The sequence below is a fragment of the Heterocephalus glaber genome, unplaced genomic scaffold, assembly GCF_053883595.1.
Source record: "Heterocephalus glaber isolate CG9 unplaced genomic scaffold, H.glaber_assembly_v1.0 deba00001610, whole genome shotgun sequence".
NCBI classification, from domain to species: domain Eukaryota; kingdom Metazoa; phylum Chordata; class Mammalia; order Rodentia; family Bathyergidae; genus Heterocephalus; species Heterocephalus glaber.
In genome coordinates, this window is record NW_028258381.1 from 25402448 (window position 1) to 25426358 (window position 23911).

The 23911-nt window shown below is 42.0% G+C and overlaps 1 protein-coding gene across 1 annotated transcript in view; it reads right to left on the reverse strand.

Annotated features, from left to right (window-relative positions):
• The window catches only part of Hecw1 (HECT, C2 and WW domain containing E3 ubiquitin protein ligase 1), a 401408-nt gene that overhangs the window by 189433 nt on the left and 188064 nt on the right, over window positions 1-23911 (reverse strand). Inside the window, 1 exon segment of the mRNA XM_087196392.1 lies at window positions 15158-15265. Within this exon segment, the coding sequence (XP_087052518.1) occupies window positions 15158-15265 (108 nt within the window).

The window sequence follows — 23911 nt, forward strand, 5'->3', positions numbered from 1 at the left end:
ATAGTGGGCTGAGTGGTCTCCAAGCCTCCCTTGGACACTCAAGCTGGGCAGAGGGGATCCTAACAGTTTTTCTAAGGCTAGAGGCAGGAGTGGTAGTAATACCATCAGAGTCTAGTGCAGTGATGGTGAACCTTTTAGAGCTTTCAATGATACAAGCAGCCAGCTGCAGCACACATGCCATAGGTTTGCCACCACTTATCCAGTGCCTTCTGTGGCATAAGCATCCCCAATCTGGATTACTAGAGTAGGATCCTGCATTTCAGTCCAAGGTAGGGAAGGGTCTTGGATGGTCAGATGATAGAGGAATGAGTTTCTTGGGATTGAGGTCAGATGCATAAACCCTGACAGACTGCTATAGTAAAGAGCTCCAGAAGTGGAAAGAATGCTACCCGCATGAAAGCCATAGAGAGAATCTGTCCACATCCTATGCTGATTACCAATGTCTTCTGCCGTCCCTTGACCTGGTATAAGGTATTCCAGATGTCTTTCTGGGAAGCATATATATTTCTTAGATATTAATTGACTTTTTCCAGATTAGTGCTGCCAAGAAGTGCAAGAACACAGTGGGGCAGAGTTATAAATGTCTGGTTGTGTATGCACGTGTGTTGTGTAGGGGAGAATAAATCTCAACATGACTATAAATGAAGGGTTTACTGTTGGGGAGAGGGCTTTCCATTATTGCCTTCTAAAAGTGTATCCAGAGGAGACCATGAATGAAAGTCAAGTGGCTTCTTCAAAAGATCTCAATGGTAAACAGGGTCCATACAGCAGAAAGGCAGAGTTCAAATCCATGACTACCTAGGAGGTTGAGAAAGTTACAATTCCTTGGCTATGGGGTTTGTCCTTGACCATACACAGGTCTCCCAGGTGGCAGTACAAGGCAGGGTGTCATTTCTGAATTGTGATCATCAGGATTCTTGTAACCTTCTTTAACGAGGCTCATGTATTATCAGCTCCAGGGGCCCGTCTACATGGAAGTCTAAGGTAATAGTTGTCCCAGGGGTGTGAAACACAGAGAAGTATGCTTTAATCTGGTAAGAGGCTGCTGGGACTGCTGGTCAGGATTTATGACAGGTGCCATCTCCAGCAGTGGGCTTCCCTGGCAAAGAGATACAGGAATCCACCCTAGTGGAAATGGCTTCTTTATCCCTCAGTTCCCCTATCCAATTTTTCCCTGAGACTTCAGATGACACCATTATACTTTCTCCTTCATCTGATGCTGAGCCAGGACTAATTTGGTCAACTGCAGGTGGGGTTGAATAATTTTCTGGGAAAACGATCTTGCTGGCAAGGAACATTCAGGCCTGCTTTTCCCGGCTCTAGGAAAGCCCACCTGCCAGTTTGGCTCCCTGGCACATGGGGCATGGTAACACAAAGCCTATATAGAAACACTAGGCCATCTGGCAGGCTGCATATTAAGTTGGCAGCTACTCCTCCTGGTTGCAGAGGACTCAGACCAAGGATCCAGTAACTTGATCTAAGTCTCTCTTGGGAGCAACTGACACTGAAAAAGCAGCTTTTGTAGCAAGCATCTTTTCTAAAAAAAAGGGGGGGGGTGGTGGGGTGGGCTTGTGCTTCATTGATGTGGAATTTCATGAAAAAAGTTCTATTCATAAGTTTGAAATTTGCTGGAATTGTTGCTCTTTTTGACAAACATTTCCGAGTTGGAGGCACTGATCTTGGCGCTTGGTTACCCTGGGGAGGGCATCCAAGAAAAGAGGCTGCAGACACAGATGCCAGGATGCGGCAGGGTAGTGTCAAGCTAGGAGGATAAGAAGGTGAGGAGCAGTATGTGTGAACTGTGCTGTGCGACATGGAGACAGCACCTGCTTTGCCCCACAAGGCGTCTGGCATGTGCAGGCCACTTGGCTGATGGAGATTTCACTTTGGGGCTCTCAAATACTTCTTTTTTTCTGAGTAGGCTCAAAGATGAGTTTGTATCAGATCACCAAGAATTGCCCTTGGGCGGAAGTGCAGAAGCAACAGCAGCTTGTGTGGGAGATGTTGTCAGGGCTCTTTAGTTCCAGTAAGGGGAGCATCAGTAGTTAGAGATGTAACCTCATCAAACACACACATCCTTCCTGCTGTTCTCCCTCTGGGTAGCAGGAGTCATATCCTCTGTAACTGGTGCCCACTTGTCAGTTATTTTCACACCCATCTTCTTAGATCTGTGGGAATGTTCACTTTCTACAAAACCTCTTCGGGATCCCTTTCTTGATCCTTCGGACAGACATGCTTTGGACTCCTCAGCTTTTTTTCCCCGCCCTTAATTGGTGACAGCAGCATGGTTAATTACTTTATTTATTTACTTATTTATTTAGTGGTGATGGAGATTGAACCCAGAGACTGCACTGAGCTACATCCTCAGCCCTTTTTTAGTATTTTATTTTGAGACCGGTTCCGAGCAGCCCAGGCTGGGCTCCAACTTGCAACCTCCTACTTCAGCCTCCTGGAGTGTTGAGATCACAGGTGTGCACCACCACACCTGACTCACTTTCTTCTTTTTATTCTCCTATGGTGTCTTACAGCACTGCCCACAAATGAAAGCCACAGTCAAGTGCACACAGAACAGATGAAAATCCCCCCAGGCAGTGGGAACAAGAGCTGAGCTGGTGGCTGAAGAACAGGTCTTTCCCCGCAATGATCCCTGGGAAGAATGTTGGATCTTCTCTCCTTGTCTCAGTCTTGTAAGAATTTGCTTTGTGGGTGTCTCAGTTTGGTCTACTATAAAAAATACCACAGACTGGTTGGCTTAAACAATAAACATTTCTTTCTCAGTTCTGGAGGCCGGGAAATCTAAGATCAAGGTGCTGGTGGATTCGATTTCCAGGGAGGGCTCTCTCCCGATTTGCAGGTGACTGCTCCCTTGCTGTGTCCTTACAAGGTCATGTGCCACTTCCTCTCTGTGTATGGGGGGCGAGGGTGGATATTGGGAACTGAAGCCTGGCCTTTTCACTGAGCTACATCTCCAGCCACCACCACCCCTCCCCCTTTAATTTTGAGACTGATTCTTGTTAAGTTTGTTAAGTTGCTAAGTTACCCAGGCTGGCCTTGAATTTAAGATCTCCCTACCTCAGTCTCTCCGGGTGCTGGGATTAATCCCATTATGACGACCCACCCCTTTCTACTCTAATGCAACCCTAATTATCTCCCCAAAGGCCTCTCTCCAAATACTATTACATTGGGAGTAAGGGCTTCAATGTATGAATTTGGGGGTATGCAAACATTCAGTCTATTGCAGTGAGGTTGCAAGGTGGCCACTTCATCAATATCAAGCACTTTGACTTCCATTTCACTGGTTGTGGTGTTTCTGTGTTTGTTTTTAATACTGAGTTGGTTGAAATGCAGTTACTTCCAATTTGATAGCTGCCTGTGATTAGGTTAGGGATAGGGACTATTTGTAGATGATTTGGACTATTACTTTTTCAGATTCTTGTACTCTTTTTGTCTTCTTCCTTCTCTGATTTTAAAAATGACTGACATAATCTGTTCCTGCCTCTGTGGACAATACTTCAGATTCTTTTAAAACTTATCTTTACCATTGCCCAAGAGTTCACCAGGACTGAAGAATTTTATTTTCACTAGAAATTTATGTTCTGTGTTGCAGAACACTTCCACTGTAAAGTCAGCCCCTTTTTCTCAAGAGTAAATAGTAATGCAGAGTGAGACAGTGAGGGGATTAAGCAATTTCAAGTAGACAAAGAGAAGTCTCAAGAAAAGGCTGAGAGTGTATGTTCAAACTTCAGGATTTTGTACAAAGATATAAATTTTTCAAGCTTATTGTGGCACATGACTATCATCCTAGCACTCTGAGAGACTAAAGCAGGAGAATCACAAGTTTGAGCCTAGTCTGAGCAATTTAGCAATTTAGCAAGATGCTGTCTCGAAATAAAACATAAAAAGGGCTGCAGATGTGGCTCAATGCAAAGGGCCTCGGTTCAATCCCCAGTTCCAGAAAAAGATGACAGTAGTGTTTCATGCATTCTTGGTAGATGACACAACAGTTAAAACTGTATTTTCTCCCCAAAGATATGGGAGACATAATGTTACAATTCTTCCAGAAAGGTGAGTTCAATGGCTTGAATTTTAAGCTTGCAGGCCTTGAGTAAAAAGACTAAAGAGACTAGTGCTCACTTTGGTGGAGCTGAGACAAAGATGCTTTGCTCTTTTTTCCCTTACACTTTTGGGCTGGCTCCTTCCTTCAGGTAGCACAGCTGCCAATAACAATGTAGGTCTAAATAAGAACCAGGCTCTGCAACTCTGGTTTTGCTTGGAAAGAGGAAAGGGGCTTAGAATGGATGCAAAGGGTGAGGGGTTGTTTGCATCTGGATTTCTTTTGTTGGGGGAGTTGGTGGCTTCTGTGATGTTCTTGGCACCACATTGCTATGTTTTGCATTTTAGATGTCCCCCAACTGCTCTGCCATGCGGTCCCGCCGTGATGTGCTGCCTTGCTTGCTACAAGCCCCATGCAATGGAGCTAATTCATCATGGACTGGAACTTCCAACACTAGGAGCCAGATCTCTTTAGAAGCTGATTATCTCAGGTATCTTTTTATAATAACAGAAGGCTGACTAACACAGCCACCTTCTCTCTGGTCATGGATTTGATAGTACTGTAATGTCTGGGTTCAAATCTGGCACTCAAATAATTTCTTTGCCAATCACACTAGGGAGGTAAAGACTCTCGATTGACTCCTACTGCAAACTTCTCTCCACGGTATAAGCCAGTACCCCAACCTCCATGGGACCAGGATTTTGCACTGAATCTCCACTTGAGTAGTGGGAATGCTCCTGACCTACTTTGGTCTCGCTGGGGCAACAGAGGGGATAATGAACTCACTAAAGGCTGACTGCTTAGGTTCAGATCCTGGTCCCATTGATTGTCTGTACCTGTGAGTATTGGACCAGTTGCACTGTCCTCCTGTGCCCCAGGTCCCTCATCCACAAAAAGAGAAAATAGTAAAACATGCCATCTAAGGTTTCCATAAAGATTAAATGGGGGAATAGATTAAGGTGCTCAGAGCGATGCCTGACATACTACATAAGCTCAGAGAAGTTTAGGTCCTAGTATTGCCATTATTCTGACTTTATTCAGGACAGCAGCCTTAACCCATCCACAGCCCAGGGTCAACCTTGTAGCTTACATACATGTCCCCTGGGGTGAGCTCAGGTCAGCCTCCTGGAATCACTGCAGCCACCTTTTTTCCCATCTGCTGTGTCTGTCGGTTTAATTGGACACCGTGGTGATCAGCTTGCCATGCCCTTCAGACACTGCCTCACCCACTTGGCTGTGGATCTAGACACAGCACCTTAGGTAGGTCAGCATCTCCCAGCTGTCCCACATACTCACCTCCCAAATTTGGCCTCTCATGGCCCTCACCTGCCATGAGCTTTTAGAGAAAGCTACCCTGTGTACCCATCTTGTGGAGATCAAAACAAGTATATTGCTCTCTCTTTCTGTTGCTGAAACCTTCCATGGGGCAGGGATATGGAGAGTCTCAGCATCCCTGGTTGAGATTTTGTGCAAAGGAGATTTGTTTTGTGTATAGAATGGCTGTGAGAGGGATAGAGTGGGTCTATTCTTTTGTAGAGTTCTAAGTTTCATCTACCATGCCAACCTAGGTGAGAAGCACCCCAGTATTCTTCCAGTTTCTTAATATTTCCCTTCCTGTTAGGAAAAGAAGCAGCGTAGAGTGGTCAGCAGAAATGTATTTCTTCACATCTCTCATCGGCATCCCACTCCGGCCATCTGGTCCACCCACACCTCCAAGGCATCTTGTCCCTAGCTAGTCACGTGCTTCTAGGAAAAGCCTGACTCCCACCTATGCACTGGATCACATTCCTTTCGGACTGTTCTGGGCCTCAGCCCTTCAAACTGCCCTTTTGAATCCCCGCCAGCTCTTCCCTGGTGCTGATAACCACAGCACCTAAGCCTGGGCTCGATCCCAGCTCCACCCCCATCCAGCTCTGGACTTCAGCTGAAAATGGTTCTTGGACATGAAGACTTCACACCCGATATGACTGCGATGGCCCCTATCTCACGGTACCCTCAGCAACCCAAAATTAAAGAAAAAGTTGGACACCTGTAAAAATCAAATACAAAACTGAACAGCTTAAACAGCACAGCGTGGTGAGCTGTGTTTCTCGGGGTCTTCTCTGCCATTGCGACTGACTGTGGCTGGGGCTGAACTTCTCATGTGGCCTCCTGTCTCAGCAGGGAAAACTGGATGCGCTGGCTCCGGCGGGCCTTTCCCATGTACATCCTCCCACATGGCCAGTGTAGGCTTCTCTCGGCACAGCTGCCTCAGGGATCCAAGAGGTGTGAAGCACAAACTTCCAGTATCATGAGGCCTGGACCCAGGAGGGGGCACAGCATAACTTTATTATGAAAATTGGCAAAAGGTCATTAGGGGCCACCCAGACTTTCCACTTCACAAACTTTATCTGTCACACAAAGAAGTAGAAATGGCAAATAAACATATGAAAAAATGTTCAACATCACTGGTCATTCGAAAGATACAAATGGAAACAATGCTGAGATAACACCTTACCCCAGAAAGAATGGCTGCTATCATGAAATCAACCAATAACAAATGCTGGTGGGGTTGTGGGAAAAGAGGAACCCTGCTCCACTGCTGGTGGGAGTATAGACTGGTGCAACCACTGTGGAAATCAGTATGGAGTTACCTCAAAGAATGAGGACTGGAAGTCCCATTTGACCCAGCTATTCCCCTGCTGGATATCATCCCCAAAGAATTAAAAGAATCATAGCACAGCGATATATGTGCACCCATGTTCATAGCACTAGAATTTGTAATAGCTAAAACTTGGAAGCAGCCCAAATGCCCATCAACTGGAGACTGGATCAAGAAAATGTGGGGTTTTTTTTTATAAAATGGAGTACTACTCAGCCATAAAAAATGAGCAATTAGAGACATTTATAGCTAAATGGATCCACATTGAGGCAATACTCTTAAGTGAAATAAATAGGACACACATGTGTAAATACCAAATAGTTTCTCTACTGTGAGAAACTGAAAGTGTAAATAAGGACTAAAAGGTATAATAGATAACGTGAAATAGGAAGAAAAGGGCCAAAGGGGAAGGGAAAGTGGGAGGGGTAGGGGAAAGGAAAGAAGGGAATGGAATTAATATGAGAAAATGGAAAAATGGAAACAAAGTCTTTGTAAATAGGGAGGGATGGAGGGGTTGAAGGGAGGGCAGGGGAAGGGGGAAAAATAAGAACCAAGAGAGATTATGTAAAGGTGCAAATTTCCAATGATGAATGTCATTATATTGTATACCTAAAATGTACCAATAAAATTAATTTAAAAAAACTTTATCTGTCACAGTCAGTGATCGGTCTGCACTTCCTCCCCCTGCTATCAGTCATCTTTCCAACTAGTAGTGAGTATATCAGGACAATTGGGAGGCTTATTACACACATGCACACACGTGTAGCTCCTCACCAAACCACACAGACATGACCTCCTAAGCTTCTTTCTAGTTCTTCCTTTTCTGTTTCTCTCACTTGAGTGCTGTTATAGTTTGTGTCTAGATGTTCCTTCAAAGCCTCATGCAGTCATAGGTGGGGCTTTTTAAAGGTGGCTGGATCTAGAGTGTGTGATGCTGGGATTAAGGGTGTGTGATTACTAAATCAGTCCACTGATTGGTTTGGCGTAGTTCTGGGTAGGGTTAAGGGTGCCTCACCCTCGGTTTAAGTGCTACTTGTCCTAAGGGCAGGTAGCCTAGACATAATATAAAGGGACAGAAAGAATGTTGTCTCCTGTCTCTGGCTTGCTGTTTGCTGGCTTCTGTATGCCATGAACTATTTCTCCTCTGTGATGCCCCTCTGCCATGCAGACACTCAGGAAGATTCTGCCATGTGTCCTCACTCCTATGTTGTCTCTACCCACCTGGACCCTTGTCCTTCCATTGCTGCAGTCCCACTGTCTCATTGACCCTGTTTAGTTGGAAGCATTGCACCTTTGGGTTGGTCTTTGGCAGTGCAACCCATAGGGTGACCAGCCAATGACCATAGCCCCTCTCAGTCCTTTTCCTGACTGTGTGTCCCAAGCTGAAAGCCACAGCTCTGATTACTGAAGCAGAAAGTTTCCCTTAGGTTGCCTTGCAGGAGTGGACCCCGCACCCATTTTCATCACATCCTAAAATGAAAACAGAAGTAGCAAATCATCTCTTGCACTACCTAAAATATGAGCACCTCGATCTTCCACATAATTCCCAGCTGCATTCCTGCTTCCTTCCACAGTTAGGATTCTCTGTGTCAGGTTTTGTTTATGCTTCTCTGCCAACCATTGCCACACCCCTCAACTGTGCTCTTGTATTAATTCCTTGTATTCATCAGCTTTTCTGTTGCTGGACACAATATCCAATACCTACAACTTAAAGGAGGAGAGGTGTAACTTGGCTTGCATTTTAAGGAGATTCAGTCCATGGTTGGCTGGCTCCAAGGCAGGAACATCATGGTGGAAGAGTGTGGTGGAGCAAAGCTGCTTAGTTCATGGTGACCAGGAAACACAGGTGGGGAACAGTGCCATCCAGGAAACTGGCCAGGGATCATATATAGTATCCAAAGTCATGCCTCCATGACCCACCCAGAAACACCCAGAAGTGTGTTCTCCCAATATCCTTGGAAGAGCCCAAAGCCAATCAAATTGATGCTTCACCCTAACTGCCACAGACCTCTTCCACAAAGCCATCTGTAACCAACTCCACCTAACTTTAATCACTTTTATATTCTTTTTACATTCTACTAGCACATGAGATGTATAATATAAAATATATGGTATTTAAAGTACATGGTATATATTAACATCAAAGGGGCAAATTTACCAGTATATGAGTATTTCCAACCCTTTCACTCTCATCTGCTAAAGAGTGAATGATTATAAATTTGGATTCCTTCCTCTACCATCCCAAGAGGCTCTTTCCTAGCAAGATTACTTCTTTTAGGCTTTTGAAAGAAAATTTAAAGACAATAAGGCAGGAAAAGCAGCAGAAGTCTGAGCAATGACCACTAGTGTGCTTATGGGGAAGTTTAGATGGAGGCGGGACACCAGGAGACTCATGTGGTAGAAGAACACAGGTAGAAGATGAATTTTAAAAAAGAATTGTAGGAGCATTACTGTAAACCATATACTCTTTCCTCAAAATTTAACAACTACAATAATATAAGAAATATTGAAATTTCTTCATGATTGTTACACAGAAATGTTAACCATAATTTCACTTCACTGTGGTTTCCATGGAGTTATACAATAAAAAGATGACATGGTAATACATATGCTCATTACCTTGTAAATATTTGTAAGGAGTCATGCTTGTTTCTAACCAAAAACCCATGAAGTATTATTATTGTTGCAGCTTTATGTTGCACTGGTTAAATTTTTTGTTGCTTCCACTAGGATATAAACTTCTTCGGTGCTTCAAGCTCATGGCTAAATGTTTACTGGACCAAAAATTGCTCCTTGAAAGACATGATGGAAAATAGCAGTCTGGGGTATGGTCTGTAGGTCTCACTCAAAAGGCACAATAGACTTGGTGACAAAATGTATCCCAATTCAAACACAAAGCTTTAGCCATGGGTCACCTTAACCATCTGTGGCCTGACAAGGGCCCTGTGTCTGTCACAGAGCTGGCTGCCTCTGGCTCCAGTAGTGTCAGTCCAACTCTGATTGTATCACTAGAGAGAAGAAGGCACCTTCCAGACTCACTAATGAAAGGAAGTCGTCCAGGCCCCCTGGAGCCCTGTTTCCCCTCGGTGTCCTGCAGCTTCCAACTCTGGCTGCAAACAATTTCCTACAGAAACTCAGTGTAAAGTCATGCAAGTCCTGCTTGTCACCCAGACACTAAGATGACCATTTTTAGAGCAGAAATGAAAGTTGAATGTATATTCCTGTCCTGACCTCTCTTGGAGCAATGTCCACAACTCCCAATTCAAAGCCATCCAATGAAGGCAGCGTGCCTAGCATTTATTGAGCAATTGCTGCCCCGCACGCACACCTGGCCGTGCCACCAGAGCTGTCTCAGCTCATCTCACACGATCCTTTGTGGGAATCCTCCCACACATTACCATTTGATAGATGGAGGAACAGCAGCTCAGAGTGCAAGGGGCCACCATGAGGAAAGGTAAGGTCCTCATCTGCCTCTCACTTGGAAGCCACTGGTGAGGCTCAAAGCGAAGGGGCAAATTCTGCCAGCCTTACATGTGGAACTCCACCACGTTATGTTCAGGGGGTTGTCATGAACTTCTAGCAAGAATGACTGCTTAGACAGTCACTGCTTAGACTATGTACAGTCAGAGCCCTGCGTGTGTGCGTGTGTGATTGGGGTTGATGCTATGGTGTGAAAGTGTCCCCCCCTAAAATTCAAAAGTTAATACTTAATTGTCCATATGATGGTATTAACAGGTGAGGGCTTAAGGAGCTGACAATAAATGAGATTAATGCCATTATAAAAGATGCTGAAGGCCAGGCATGGTGACACACACCTGTAATCTCAGCACTTGAGATGCTGAGGCAGGAGGATCACCATAAAATTGAGGCCAGCCTGGGCTACATAGTAAGTTCAAGGCCAGCCTCAACTACATAATGAGACATGGTCCCACAGCACCAAAACAAACAAAGAGGCTGAAGGAGAGTGCCTTATCCCCTTTGATCTCTCTGACATAATAAAAAGGCCATCTTTGAAAGAGGCTGAATCTGCTGGTAACGTGATCCTGGATTTCCCAGTCTCCAGAAATGTGAGAAATACACTTCTATTCTGTGTAATTGATCCAGTCTAAAGCATTGTGTTGTGGCAGCCAGAGGGACTGACAGATGGCATGGTGGGAAAGGATTTGGAAAGGATGTGCTGGAAAGGGGTCTGAGGGACATTCTGACAAATGGGTGTGAAATCTAAGTCAGGTTTTCACCCTGGGAAAGGAGGACAGGTGAGAGGTTGGGAAGTGCTGACCAGAGGCAGGACACCGAGGAGGCCAACACATCACGTGACTCCAGCCTCTGGTTTCCACCTGGGAAGCGGTGAAAGGGCAGTGGCAGGACTTAGCAGGAACACAGGAGCAGGTAGAGAAGGAAGCCCTGGGCTCTTCTGCCTGTAGTCAGCAGTGGTTTCAACCACACTGCTCAGCTCTTCCTGCTAGAATTTGAAGAACAGGGAGATACAGAGCAGACTTGGGCCAGTGGTCAAGACAAGGATGCCTTTCCCTCAGGATAACCTCACCTCCTCAGTGTTTCTGGCTAACCCAAGCCCCATCCCGATGGGACCACATGATGGGCAAGGACTATGGTAACTTCTGAAAGCTCAAGGCTGGCCAGCGGAGCCAAACTGCACGTGTTCAAAACTAATAATCAAAGCTGGGCATGGTGGCACACGTGTATATTCCCAGCACACTGAGAGGCTTAGGCAGGTGGACTGCAGGTTCAAAGCCATCTTGGGCAACTCAGCAATTTAGTGAGACCGTATCTCAAAAAACAAAACAAAACAAAACAACAAAAAAACGGGTATTGCTCAGTGTGAAGGCCCGAGATTCAATCCTTGGTACCAGAAAAAAAATTAAATGACTATAACAGTACTCCATTGCAAGATTTTATCACTATGGGTAAAGTTAAAATTTTACCAGTTCATTCTTTTATCAGTATTAAATTTGCATTGCTATAGTCTTCTTACAACATTATTACTACAGTTAAATCCCAGGTCCCCGCTAGGGAAAAATCATGGCAGAGAAGAGGAAATGATTCAGGCTTTATATTCTTTTTATTTTTTATTGCGTATGTAACTCCTTGGAGAGTGCAGAAAATATTTGTTTAGAATAATTCTTATTTAGTGGTATTTTCAAAATCTGATTAGTCAGGTCATTTAAAAAATGATATGAATCAATAGCAATTACCTGCTTCTAAACTGAATCATAACCTCCAAAGAAATGTACTATTAAAACATTATGAACTCCAGGTCATATGCAATACATCTCCACTCTCATCAAAAGAAATAATAAAGGGAAAATATTGAGGACAAAAAGGAAAGGGAAATTTCATTTTATGTTATTATTTTAATTTAATCCCAAGGTAGAAAGAGTAACCTTCTGTTGTACTTGAATGTTTAAAATCTGGCCAATGTTCAGTTGTTGGCAAAATTATTTTTAATTTTAAGAGACTATAGTGTACTAATTAGAGTAATGTGTTTATCTCTCCCAGAAGACTGCAAAGAATTTTATTTTTGGATCATAACAAAACTGTAATTTTCCAGACAATGGCCTGGATTTTATTATTGTCAGTGGACCTTTGGTGCCTTAATTCACTAATAAAAGACAGTGATACCAGAACCTTTAGAACACCCCATTTCTCCTTACTTGTTAATGTGGCACATTTCCAATTATATATTTTTGAAAATGCAAATTATTATGCATTAAAAATACAAACTTATATAACATATAATATACAATTTTAGTGCACCCAGATTCTTTGAGCTATAATTCATTGCAACATTTTAATTTACTTGATTTATATCTGCAAGCTCAATTAAGCTTTGTCTTGGTGAATTTTTTACTTTTGACAAATTTGTCCATTTATGTAACTTGACAAATTATTACACTAGTACAGAATAATCCCTTCTTAATGTGTTGGTCATTCATTTGATGTAGATGTAAGATGTAAATATCCACCTTATTAATTTCACTCACTGGTACTCCAATAAGTATCTACAGACCAGAATATTCTCAAGTTTGCACAAGAAGAGTTTTAAAGTGACCCCTTTCCAGAATGTTCAAATTTCAGTTATCCTGAACACATTCTTTGCAAACCATTTGTTTTTCTTAGGATATTGCTCCTTAACCAAGTTTGAATATGCTTGCACTCAGTTATGACTATGTTTATACATTGCACAGAGCTGATTTTCTATTCTCATGTCTTTCTAAAAAATTTAAGGTGTGTTTTCATACTTCTGATGAAAGACAATTGTATGAGATGATCTTTTATTTGAGATAAATGTACAGAAATTTTCTACATTTCATTGAAATCTTCAAAGACTACCTTGAAGAGAATGCACTATTGATAAATTAATTCATAACACAAATTTGTCTTTTTTCATTGACTCGGGAGGAGACAGGAGGTTTTTATATAATCAAAATGTAGAGGGAAATGTCATAGAAATCTTTAAAGACTGCCTCAAAGGAAATGGCATTATTGATTACTTAATTTATAACACAAATTTACTGCTACTGTATTTTGGTCCTAAATTGGTTTCTTGTTCCTATTTTTAAATTAATTATAACTTAAAGGAAGAAAACAGGCCCAGAGTAGGGAAGGAAAAAGTCTCTTACCAAACTTCTAATGTAAATTGGTGTATAACATTAACTACAGTGTTGAGCAATCATTGCTAATTGAAGTGTTTATCCTTTTTGTTTTTATTGAGATTCGGGAAGTTTGTATTAAGTACTGCTTGTCTTAGTCATCTTTATACCCAAGCCAAGCCCATGTTCCTTTTGCTAAATGGTGCTGTTTGTTGGGGGAGAGACTGGCATGACTAGGGGAAAACATTCTGTTGGGGACATAGAGACATAGGAATGAGGGTGACTTTAGGCTGGACCTTGGCAGCTGGACAGAGAAATTTCAGGTGATGCAGTGGGAAAGGTTTCAGGTGGTACAGGAACCTTTGGGGCAAATGATAGCAGAACTGGGTTTGAGGAAATTTTGTCTGCTATGAATGTGGAAGTGGATTAGAGGAAGGAAAGCTAGAGTCAGGGAGAGATATTAAGGAAAAAGAATTCTTCTGTTAGGAAATGTATTATGTCTATCTCTACAACCACATCTCATAAAATCATGTCTCCACTCTGCACACCAACAGTAGAAATTTCCCTCCCAGGCTCCTCTCTTCACTCTCTGCTTTCTGGCTGCCATGGACTGAGCACCTTTTCTTCTGCTATGCCTTTGTGCCATGCTGTTTCTGCCTGGGAGTGGCTGGCCACGTACTGAAACTGTGAGCTAAAATAAACCTCTCCTCCTTTAAGTTGTCAGTGTTGGATATTTTGTCCCAGCAACAGGAAAGTAACGAAGACAGTGTTATTGCTGGGAGCAGAGACACTATAAGACTCGGGAGGGCAGACATAGGGCCTTTCATTTTCAAATTGGTAATCCCTGGAATATAGCTGGTCTTACAAAATGTTCATTGGGTGAATAAATACAAATGAGAGTGAATGAAAATGGAAGCCGAGCATAGGTTTTTTTGGCCCACAAGTTAAATTACAATGATATCTCCAGATTCCATATATATCTTTTCCTCTGAGAACTGGGCCCCTAAAACAATATATTATTCCATTTCCTTTCAGACATGCTATCTTGAATGAATACATACCTACCAAGAGCTACAGAGTGCATAAAATAGTTTGTCTATGAAAGCATTCTCGTAAACTCACATGGAAGACAAGGACTTGTGAACTAAAGGTCATCCATGCATTCCCTCAGCTGGCCAACATGAGGCCTATATAGGTATTTCCTCATGCAATGAGAAATACATCAGTGTGGGGACCAATGGAAAAAAATCCCCCCATAACTATGAAAATGATTTATTTTCAAAGATGAAAGAAAATCTTTAAAAATATCTCAGTAAAATACAGGACACCAAGTTTATACATATAGCAATGTGGGTTGATCAGTAAGGTATATACTATCTCTATCATTTCTATCTTGCAGAGCTGTGGTAAGAGTCAAAGGCAAGGGCAAAGGGTGGAATGTTACCAACATGCTGGGAGCCTCGGAAAGATTTGGTGAAGCAAAAGCAAAACTGAAAGACAAGATACATGTTGAGAAGACCTGGTCTCAACTATGGCAAAATTGGGGACCAACTGGAGGAGCCATGGAGTGAAAGTCTAGAGTCCTAAGTCCAGAGGCTTATGAACATGAACTTAAGTTTTCCTTGGTATTAAAGGATTGGTCCTCCAAGCTGGTTTGGATGACTGTTATTTACCTTTACTAGAGCTCACTACTCATTTCTAAAAATCTTCTTAAAGGTACCATTAAATCTACCTAATTCTTTTACATGGTGCATTTTTAAGTGGAGACTATCCATCAGAACAAAGAATAAAGCAATTGACTCTTGCTTCTGCCATATCTGCTGAGCAACAAAAAATGGTAAAACTACTCACGTTCCACAAAATAAGAGCTGGCATCAATCTTCCAGATGATCTGTCCCCGATGAGAACCATTGACTCCACGGTTCTTATAGTCCAAAAAGTTTTCAGACAAGACTTCATCTATATCCACAGAAGAAGAAAGCAATGCAAAGAAATGTATCAGTCAACAGCATATTTGGAGGAAAAAAAAGAAAAGAGCAAAGGATATGAATGCCATTTCCAGCTTAACAGAAGAAAAAGCACCTGGAGTCAGAGTCAGAGAGCTGGAACATCTGAAGGCACCAGCAGGACCAACCCCTTCTTCTCGCCACCTAACACTTCTGGCCAGTGGTCATCTAGCTGGCTCTTGAACACCTCCAAAAGCAGAGCTAATCACTGTGTTGAGAGGTCATTTCACTTTTTAATACTTCTTAATGTATAAAGTTTCAGTATGAAAGTGTTCCTCCTAAAGCTTACTCATTTGAGACTGAAGAAGGGACATCAAGAAAATGCCCCATCCCATGCTTCCAAAACTTCTATATAGATTCAGTGCAACCCCAATTGAAATCCCAGCAGCATATCTCACGGATTGAGAAAAAATCCAAAAATTCATTTGGAACAAGAAGAGACCCAGAATAGCAAAAGCAATTCTAGTTAACAGAGACATGGCAGGGGGTATCACAATCCCCAACTTGAAACTATACTACAAAGCTACTGTGTTAAAAACAGCATGGTACTGGAAAGGAAACAAACCAGAGGATCAGTGGAACAGATTAGAAGATGCAGAAACAACTCCAGACACACTTAGCCATCTCATCTTCGATAAAGGAGCCAAACACCCTCACTGGAGGAAAGATAGCCTCTTTAATAAATGGTACTGGAAAAACTGGGTTTCAACTTGTCAAAGATTAAAACTAGACCTATATCTCTCACCATGCACTAAACTAAAATCAAAATGGATTAAAGATCTAAATATTAAAATAGAAATACTGAATCGGCTGGAACAGAGGTTAGGTAGAACTCTTGAAGACATTGGGGTAGGAATAGGAAAAGATTTTCTGAACAAAACCTCAGTTGCCTGTGAACTAGCACAAACAATCAACGAGTGGTATCTCTTCTTATTAAAAATCTTCTCTACAACAAGAGAAACCACCAACAGTGTGAAGAAACAACTCACAACGTGGGAAAAAAATCTTCACCTGCTGTTCCTCAGACCAAGGTCTACTATCTCGAATCTACAAAGAATTAAAAATATCAGACCTCCCAAATTTAAAGACTCAATCCAAAAATGGGTATCTGAAACGAACAGACATTTCTCAGACAAAGAAGTACAAATAGCAAATAAACATATGAAAAAATGTTTAACATCACTGGTCATTCGAGAGATGCAAATGAAAACAACGCTGAGATTCCACCTCACTCCAGAAAGAACGGCTGCTATCATGAAATCAACCAATAACAAATGCTGGCGGGGCTGTGGGGAAAGAGGAACCCTGCTCCACTGCTGGGGAGCAGTGCAGACTGGTGCAATCACTGTGGAAATCAGTAGGGAGATACCTCAAAGAACTAGGACTTGGAAGTTCCATTTGACTCAGCTATTCCCCTGCTGGGTATCTTCCCCAAAGGATTAAAAGAATCATAGCACAGTGATATATGTGCACCCATGTTCATAGCAGTACAATTTGTAATAGCTAAAATTTGGAAGCAGGCCAAATGCCCATCAACTGGAAACTGGATCAAGAAAATGTGGTTTTTTTAATAAAATGGAGTACTACTCAGCCATAAAAATGAGAAATTAGAGACATTTATAGCTAAATGGATGCACATTGAGGCGATACTCTTAAGTGAAATAAATAGGACACACATGTGTAAATACCAAATAGTTTCGCTACTGTGAGAAACTGAAAGTGTAAATAAGGACTAAAAGGTATAATAGATCATGTGAAATAGGAAGAAAAGGGCCAAAGGGGAAGGGGAAGTGGGAGGGCTAGGGGAAAGGAAAGAAGGGAATGGGATTAATATGAGAAAATGAAAAAGTGGAAACAAAGTCTTTGTAAATAGGGAGAGATGGGGGGGTGAAAGGAGGGCAGGGGAAGGGGGAAAAATAAGAACCAAGAGAGATTAGGTAAAGGTGCAAATTTCCAATGATGAATGTCATTGTGTTGTATACTTAAATGTACCAATAAAATAATATTTAAGAAATAAGGAAATGCCCCATCGCCCTTTCCATCTGGAGTTCTGCTCTTATGGACCCCACCCTATATCATCTCTCTGGGCAGCATATGAAACTCATCCATTCATTCCTTCATGAGTTCAAGCAGTCCCTTGTTCATTCTCACTGGTGAGACTCATCACCAGGTGCCAGGGAAGGTTCCGGGGCTGTGTTCTCGGGTGAAATCAGTATGGCGTCTTCTGAGCTAAATCTTACAAACAACTGAAGCAAAAAAAAAAAAAAAAAAAAGTACCATTATAACTTGTGATAAGAGATAGGAAGGAAAAAAAGAAGAGGGTGCTGTAATGGAGAGGGGCACGGAAGGAGGCCAACAGGGTGGTCCGGGAGTGCTGAAGGGTGAGATGAGCCACAGGGGAAGGAAATGAAGCCTAGATGGGTGGAGCTGCTGCCTGGATACCCTGAGCTCAGCTGGTGAGTGATTGTGCGCTTTTGCCCTGTACCTCTCCTCCTCACTTTGCAAGCCACTGATCTCCATCTTAAAGCTGACACCCACAGAGGAGAGCTGTACTCTTGGGAAAGACAGATCCTAGAAGATCAAAGTCACTTTCACCTCTTTAATTTCACACCCTACACTTTCAGTGTAGAGGAAGACAGAGATACAAATTTTATCTTGATCTGCTATGGGCTATTATAGTTTCCACTTTCCCAGAAATCAGCTGAGACAGTTGGATCTGAGACTGTGGGAAAAACTAAGTTTTGAGGGTCCAAATCCAACACAAGAGCTGGAGGGACAACTTTAGCAGGGACTTTTGAGGGCAGCCCAGAGCACCAGGCCCCTAGACAGGCATATAGGTTGCCCTTTTCCTCCTAAAATAGCCTTATCCTGAATCCAGCAGGACTGAGAAGATGGGCAGTGAGGAAGTTCAGAAAGGGCTGAGCTTGAAGCCAAGTCTAGATTCCTCATCTGCAAAGTGAGGGACACGTAACTTCAACCTTACAGGGGAGGAGTGAAGGAGACATCTGGTAAATGACTTGTAAGCGGACATGTTGATTGCACATTTTTGGATGCCCTTTCCTTGTAAAGATGACTGGGCAGAACAATATTGCCTCCGCTTTGTTACAATAAGAACTGTTTGTATGCTTTAGAAAGTCACTTGTTTGTGAAATCTGCCTGTCTTTACATGCGCAGTGTGTGCTCACAGACCTGTTTGGGCTTCTAAGATGATTGCATAATATATCTTTTACAGTAATTGCCTCATTTCTGCAAGAAGCCTAATATTTTCTTAGCTCCCTGGGTCTTCAGGACAGATATAAAGTCTCATACCTAGGTAGAAATTTGCCTCATTATTGTAGTTCTCCAAGGGGGTGGTATTTACCTAAATTCTTCTACTTGGATCACCTGAGTATTCACTTTAATGATCACGGTTAGGTATTTACATACTGTGACACCTAGATGGGAATGCCCATTCCTGTGTGAGATAATTTGTATTGCATACTTGGCTCTGTTGCAGGCATTATGCTGGGGATACACTGGGCCTGAATTCTCAGGGAGTCCCTAATGTACTTGAGAATTTATTCAAGAAAACAAGCAATTTCATTAGAATAGAGATAGTATAAAAATGGATTAAGTATGAAGGAACCACAAGAACACAAATGAAAAAAGAATGAGATGACTAGGTAGAACCAGGAAAAACAACTAATGAAAATAGCAAAATAAAACATTTTTAAAGAGAAAAAGATATATTTTGCTATATACACTTAAGCAGGACATATTGTAAGGGTTTGGTCATTAGTTCCTAAATACTCCCTTCCCTGACACTAATAATAATAATACTCAATAACAAATATCACACAAGCGAATAGAACTGTCGTATTCCTGCCTAGACCAACTCTCCCGAGAAGTCAACCTCTTTTCCAAGGTACTTAGCATCACTGGTTAGGACACTTATTATATTTGTCTAGGAATCCAAATGCATTGGCCAGGTCAGTTGCAGGAAAACAGAATGCATCTACATATTTTGCACAGAAGTAAATTTGTTTTTTGTTTTTTGAAACTGGGGATTGAACTCTGATCCTTGCACTTGCAAGGCAGGCGGCGGAACCACTGAGCTAAATCCCCAGTCCACACAGAAGTAAATTTAAAGAAAGGAATTCAATACTGGAGAGATGGGCTTTGGGTTGAGTCTCTAGAAAAGGCCCTCAGAATAATCCTGCCCACCTGGCTCCCAATAAGGTTTCTGCCTGTGTCTCACTCAGAAAGGTCACCCTGGACCTGCAGAGGATAAGAACTCAGGACAGTAGCTGTGTCCAAGCCAGAGCAACTGCCTATCCTCCCACAAAGATGGTGACAGCCAGCTCCAATGTAGGTTATAGCCACCACCGGATCATTGCCTGCTGATACTCAGAAACCTAGTGAGGGGACACATGACACTGCTGGAGAAAAGCTCCATTTCTCAAGGGCATATTTAGGAAAGAAAATCCCCACTTTCACTTCCCAATCTTCAGCAGATGGAGCTAAATGAAGAAACCAAATTGCATCCAGAACCTGGGTGCACACGAGTCTGGGAAATATGATTCTCCATGGACCAGACTCTGGACTGGATGAAAGCACTCCAGGAGAGGGGAGGACTAGGGTGGATGCTGGGAGCCAAGCCACTCTTGCTGTGCACTGGATATGGAATGGCACTTCCTGGGCTTTGTTTAGTGTTATCAGGGCAGGACTCTCTTTGTGGAAACCACGTTTAACGCCCCCTTGTGAAAGGAAGGTTATATCTACCATCATCTACCTATGATCAAGGCAGCTTCTTCAATTCTTTTGTGTCTTATTTTTCACTACAAAATGAGGATCATATTAGGACTTCCCTTAAAATTTTGTAGTGAGGATTAAATGAACAATTACAGGCACTAGTCTCAGAATAAAGCTTCCAAAAACAAACATACCTAAGAAATGAGAAACATGTTTTCTCTTGATTATTCTTCAAAATGCTAACTATACCAGTGGTTTCCACACTCTAAGTGTACACAGAGGGGACAAGAAAAATATTACTGTTATTAAAAGCAGAATGGGCAAGTGAGCCATTCTCCTTTATAAACAATAATCAAGGAAAATCAAGCCAGTAACCAGGTCTCCGAAGCTCATCAGAAAAAAATACAACATGGCGTTCATTTCTCAGAGTAACTCATGCCTTCTATGCCTTCCGATACTAAAACCTTGGAAAGATCTCTAAGGAGTCCTCCACTATGTATTTTTACTAAAATACTAAAATAGTTTGACAACAGAAAATGAGAGAATCTGCTCATCCTGCATAAAACTGAGCCAATGATGTAGAAGCTCTGCTGTGTTGTGCTAGGAAGGCACTCTAAGGATAAAGTGGCAGGGAAGGTCCTAAAAGCTGATGTCCCTTTCTCCCTTCTGTGGTTTTCCCTTCGTGGTGCTTCTTCGTGGATTCTATTTCTGCCTTAATTTAAAAATATAGCATCAGCTCTTCTGTATTCTAATAGGGTGCCTAATGTAAAGGAAAATTTTCAGTTATTCAAGAGTTGGTGTACATAAAGAAGCACTGAAGAAAGGAGAAGGAGGAGAAGGAGGAAGAGGAAGAGTGGTTACTGCTGCTCTTATCCTACTCTGCTGTGCGAATTCTGGTGAAAAATGAACTGGGAAGCTAGATCTAACTGAGAAGACATTCAAAAAGAAAACAAGAACAAAAAAGACAGAAAATATACCAGAAAGGCTAAGGAATACTGGGGATAAAAAAAAAATTGTCCATGGAAAAGAAGAGCCCTGAAGATCACAGGGATGTGAAAGCATTCTGGCTGAACTACGTAGTCTCCTACAAGAAGAGATTGTTCAGGTTAGGAAATCAATAGTGGAAAATAAATGAGAATTGCCTAGGGCTTTTAAACATTGGCACTACTGACTTATCTTTGGGTGGATAATTACCTTTTTTTGGCAATCAGGTCTTGCTAAATTGTCCAGGGCGGGCTTGAACTTGTGATTCTTCTGTCTCAGCCTCCCAGAGTGCTGGGGTTACAGGCATGTACCACCATGCCAAGCTGGACAAATACTTTTATGATGAAGTTATTCTATGCTTTGTAGGATGCTGACTAGCATCCCTGGGCTCTACTCAGTTGATGCCAACAGTGCCTCCTACAATTCAAAAATCAAAAATGCCTTCAGACATTAACAAATATTTCCCGAGGAGTAAAAATTAATCTTGGTGGAGAATCACTGGTCTATACTTAAAAGCAATCACCATAAGAATAATAAGAGAATGCAAAACTTGTAAATCAACAGATCATTCCCAAAAAAGGAAGGAAAGAAAAACAGAGACAAAGAAAATACATTAAATAAAGAATATAAAGACAAGTGGCAAAAAGAAGTCATAACATAATGGTAAGTACAATAAATGTAAATGTCCTATCCTAACTAGTTAAAAATTAGATAATCTCCTACCAGAATTAAAAGATACACACAGAGCATGCTATGGCGAGGTGATGGAAACTAAGAGGTGGAGACTACAGTGGGGTCTTCCAGTCACTGGAGCTGTGGTCTCGAAAGGGACAGTGGGATCCCAGCCCCTTCGTCTTTCTTTTCCACTTTCCAGCCATGATGTGAACAGCTTTTGTTTTAGTTTATATCTAGACGTTTCCCCAAAGCCTCATCCACTCATAGCTGGGGTTTTGGAGAGGTGATTTCATCATGGGGGCATGATTCTCATCAGTGGATCAGTCCACGGGTAAATTTATTGCTGACTTGCTGTGAAGAGGCAGAATCTCGTCAGAAGAGGAGGACAACTGCAGGTGTGGCCTGGAAGGGTTTATCTCTTCCTAATATCCCTCATCACTCTTTCGCTGCTTCCCACTGCTATGCCATGAGCTTTGTCTCCTCTGTGATGCCCCTCTGCCATGCTGTCCTGCCTTAGAGCCAGTTGACTACGGCCTGAAACCTCTACAAACTGTGAGTTAAGTTGTGGGCATCTGAATGTGGCATATTGTGTCCCAGCAAGGAGAAAGTAAGACAGCTTTGTTCCTTTATGTGCTGCTCCCTGCCATGTGTACTTCCTCACTACAGGCCCAAAAGGAACAAGGCTAATGGGCCATGGACTGAAACCACTGAAACCATGAGTCAGAATAAATCTTCTCTCTTTATAAACTGGTTATCTCTGGTATTTTTAACCATAAGGGAAAGCTGCCACACATGCATGTGTGCGCGCATGCACACACACAGACACACACTTGCTGGCACATGCTTGTATACTTCCTGTACCTGTCCATGTGATCCCCTGTGCTACCTCAGGTCTCCACCAGACCAGGCTCCTCAACCTTGGACAGAACCATGAGCCGAAATAGGCCCTTTTTTTTGGTACCGGGGATCAAACTCAGGACCTTGTGCTTGCGAGGCAGGCAGCAGAACCACTAAGCTAAATCCCCAGCCCATAGGCCTCTTTTCTTTGTAACTTTCCCAGGCTTTGGTATGGCATTATTAGCATCAGAAAATAGACTAATACGGTAGATAAAGATTAATTAAGAGTGTTTTGCTAGAAATTTTAATACACTCCATTCAAAAATGCAAAACAAATGATGAAAATGTGTCACAATATGTAACATGTGAGTAATATATGGAGGAGAGGTGTAGCTTAGAGGTAGAATGCTTGCCTAGTAAGTGTGAAGTCCCGAGTTCCAAATAAAATGAGTAAGATTGAACTATCTCTATCTATCTATCTATCTATCTATCTATCTATCTATCTATCTATCATCTGTATACATGAGAGTGAGAGGAGGGGAGAAAGATGGAGACAGGAAGAGGGAGAAGAGAGACAGATTGAGAGATTAAGAGAGTGAGGGGCAATCCTTGCTTTGTGCAGTGCCATGGTAACTGAAACCTGTACATATCCTGTCTCTGCAGGCTCCGTGTTAACTCTCATCACTGCTACCTCAGTTGCCATGAACTTGAAAAAGAAGGACAGTTTCAGTGTGTATGAGTTTTAGTTAGCATAATACCATATATAGGTGAGCACACAGATAATAGAAACAAACTAAAAAAAAAATTCAAAAGAATCAGTTTAATATGGTCTACGTATAGTTGCTAGCATCACACGGATGGAGCGACCCAGAAGGTAGGAAAGAGAATATACATCCCCAGGCACCAATGTATGGGTATGCTGCAACAGTGTAATTTCAGGGTAATTTTTTATTTTAATTTTTCTCTGAGTTATCATCTCTTGATATATGGAACTTTGAATGAATAACTGTAGTCTAGTTTCATTATGTTTCAAGCTACAGGCCAAATTCTAGCATGGGATTGGGATAACATGGCATGAATGTGATTTATTCAAACTGTAACTGGATAAGGCAAGTATCTTTCCAAATTATGAGTGTACTGTGCCTACTTTACCCATTCAGTTGTATTCTTGTGATTTTAATTGCACACTTAGTTCATATTTAAGCAGTTTTAATAGGGACTGCTTCCACAAAAGTCAAGGCATGGCTATTTTTAAAAACTCATAATTCTACAAAAGAGTGTTACGAGATTAGATTTTTAAAAACATCAAAATGTTAAATAAAGAGGTAAAATATTTATATACGGTAAATATATTCTCATTAATATAGCATTC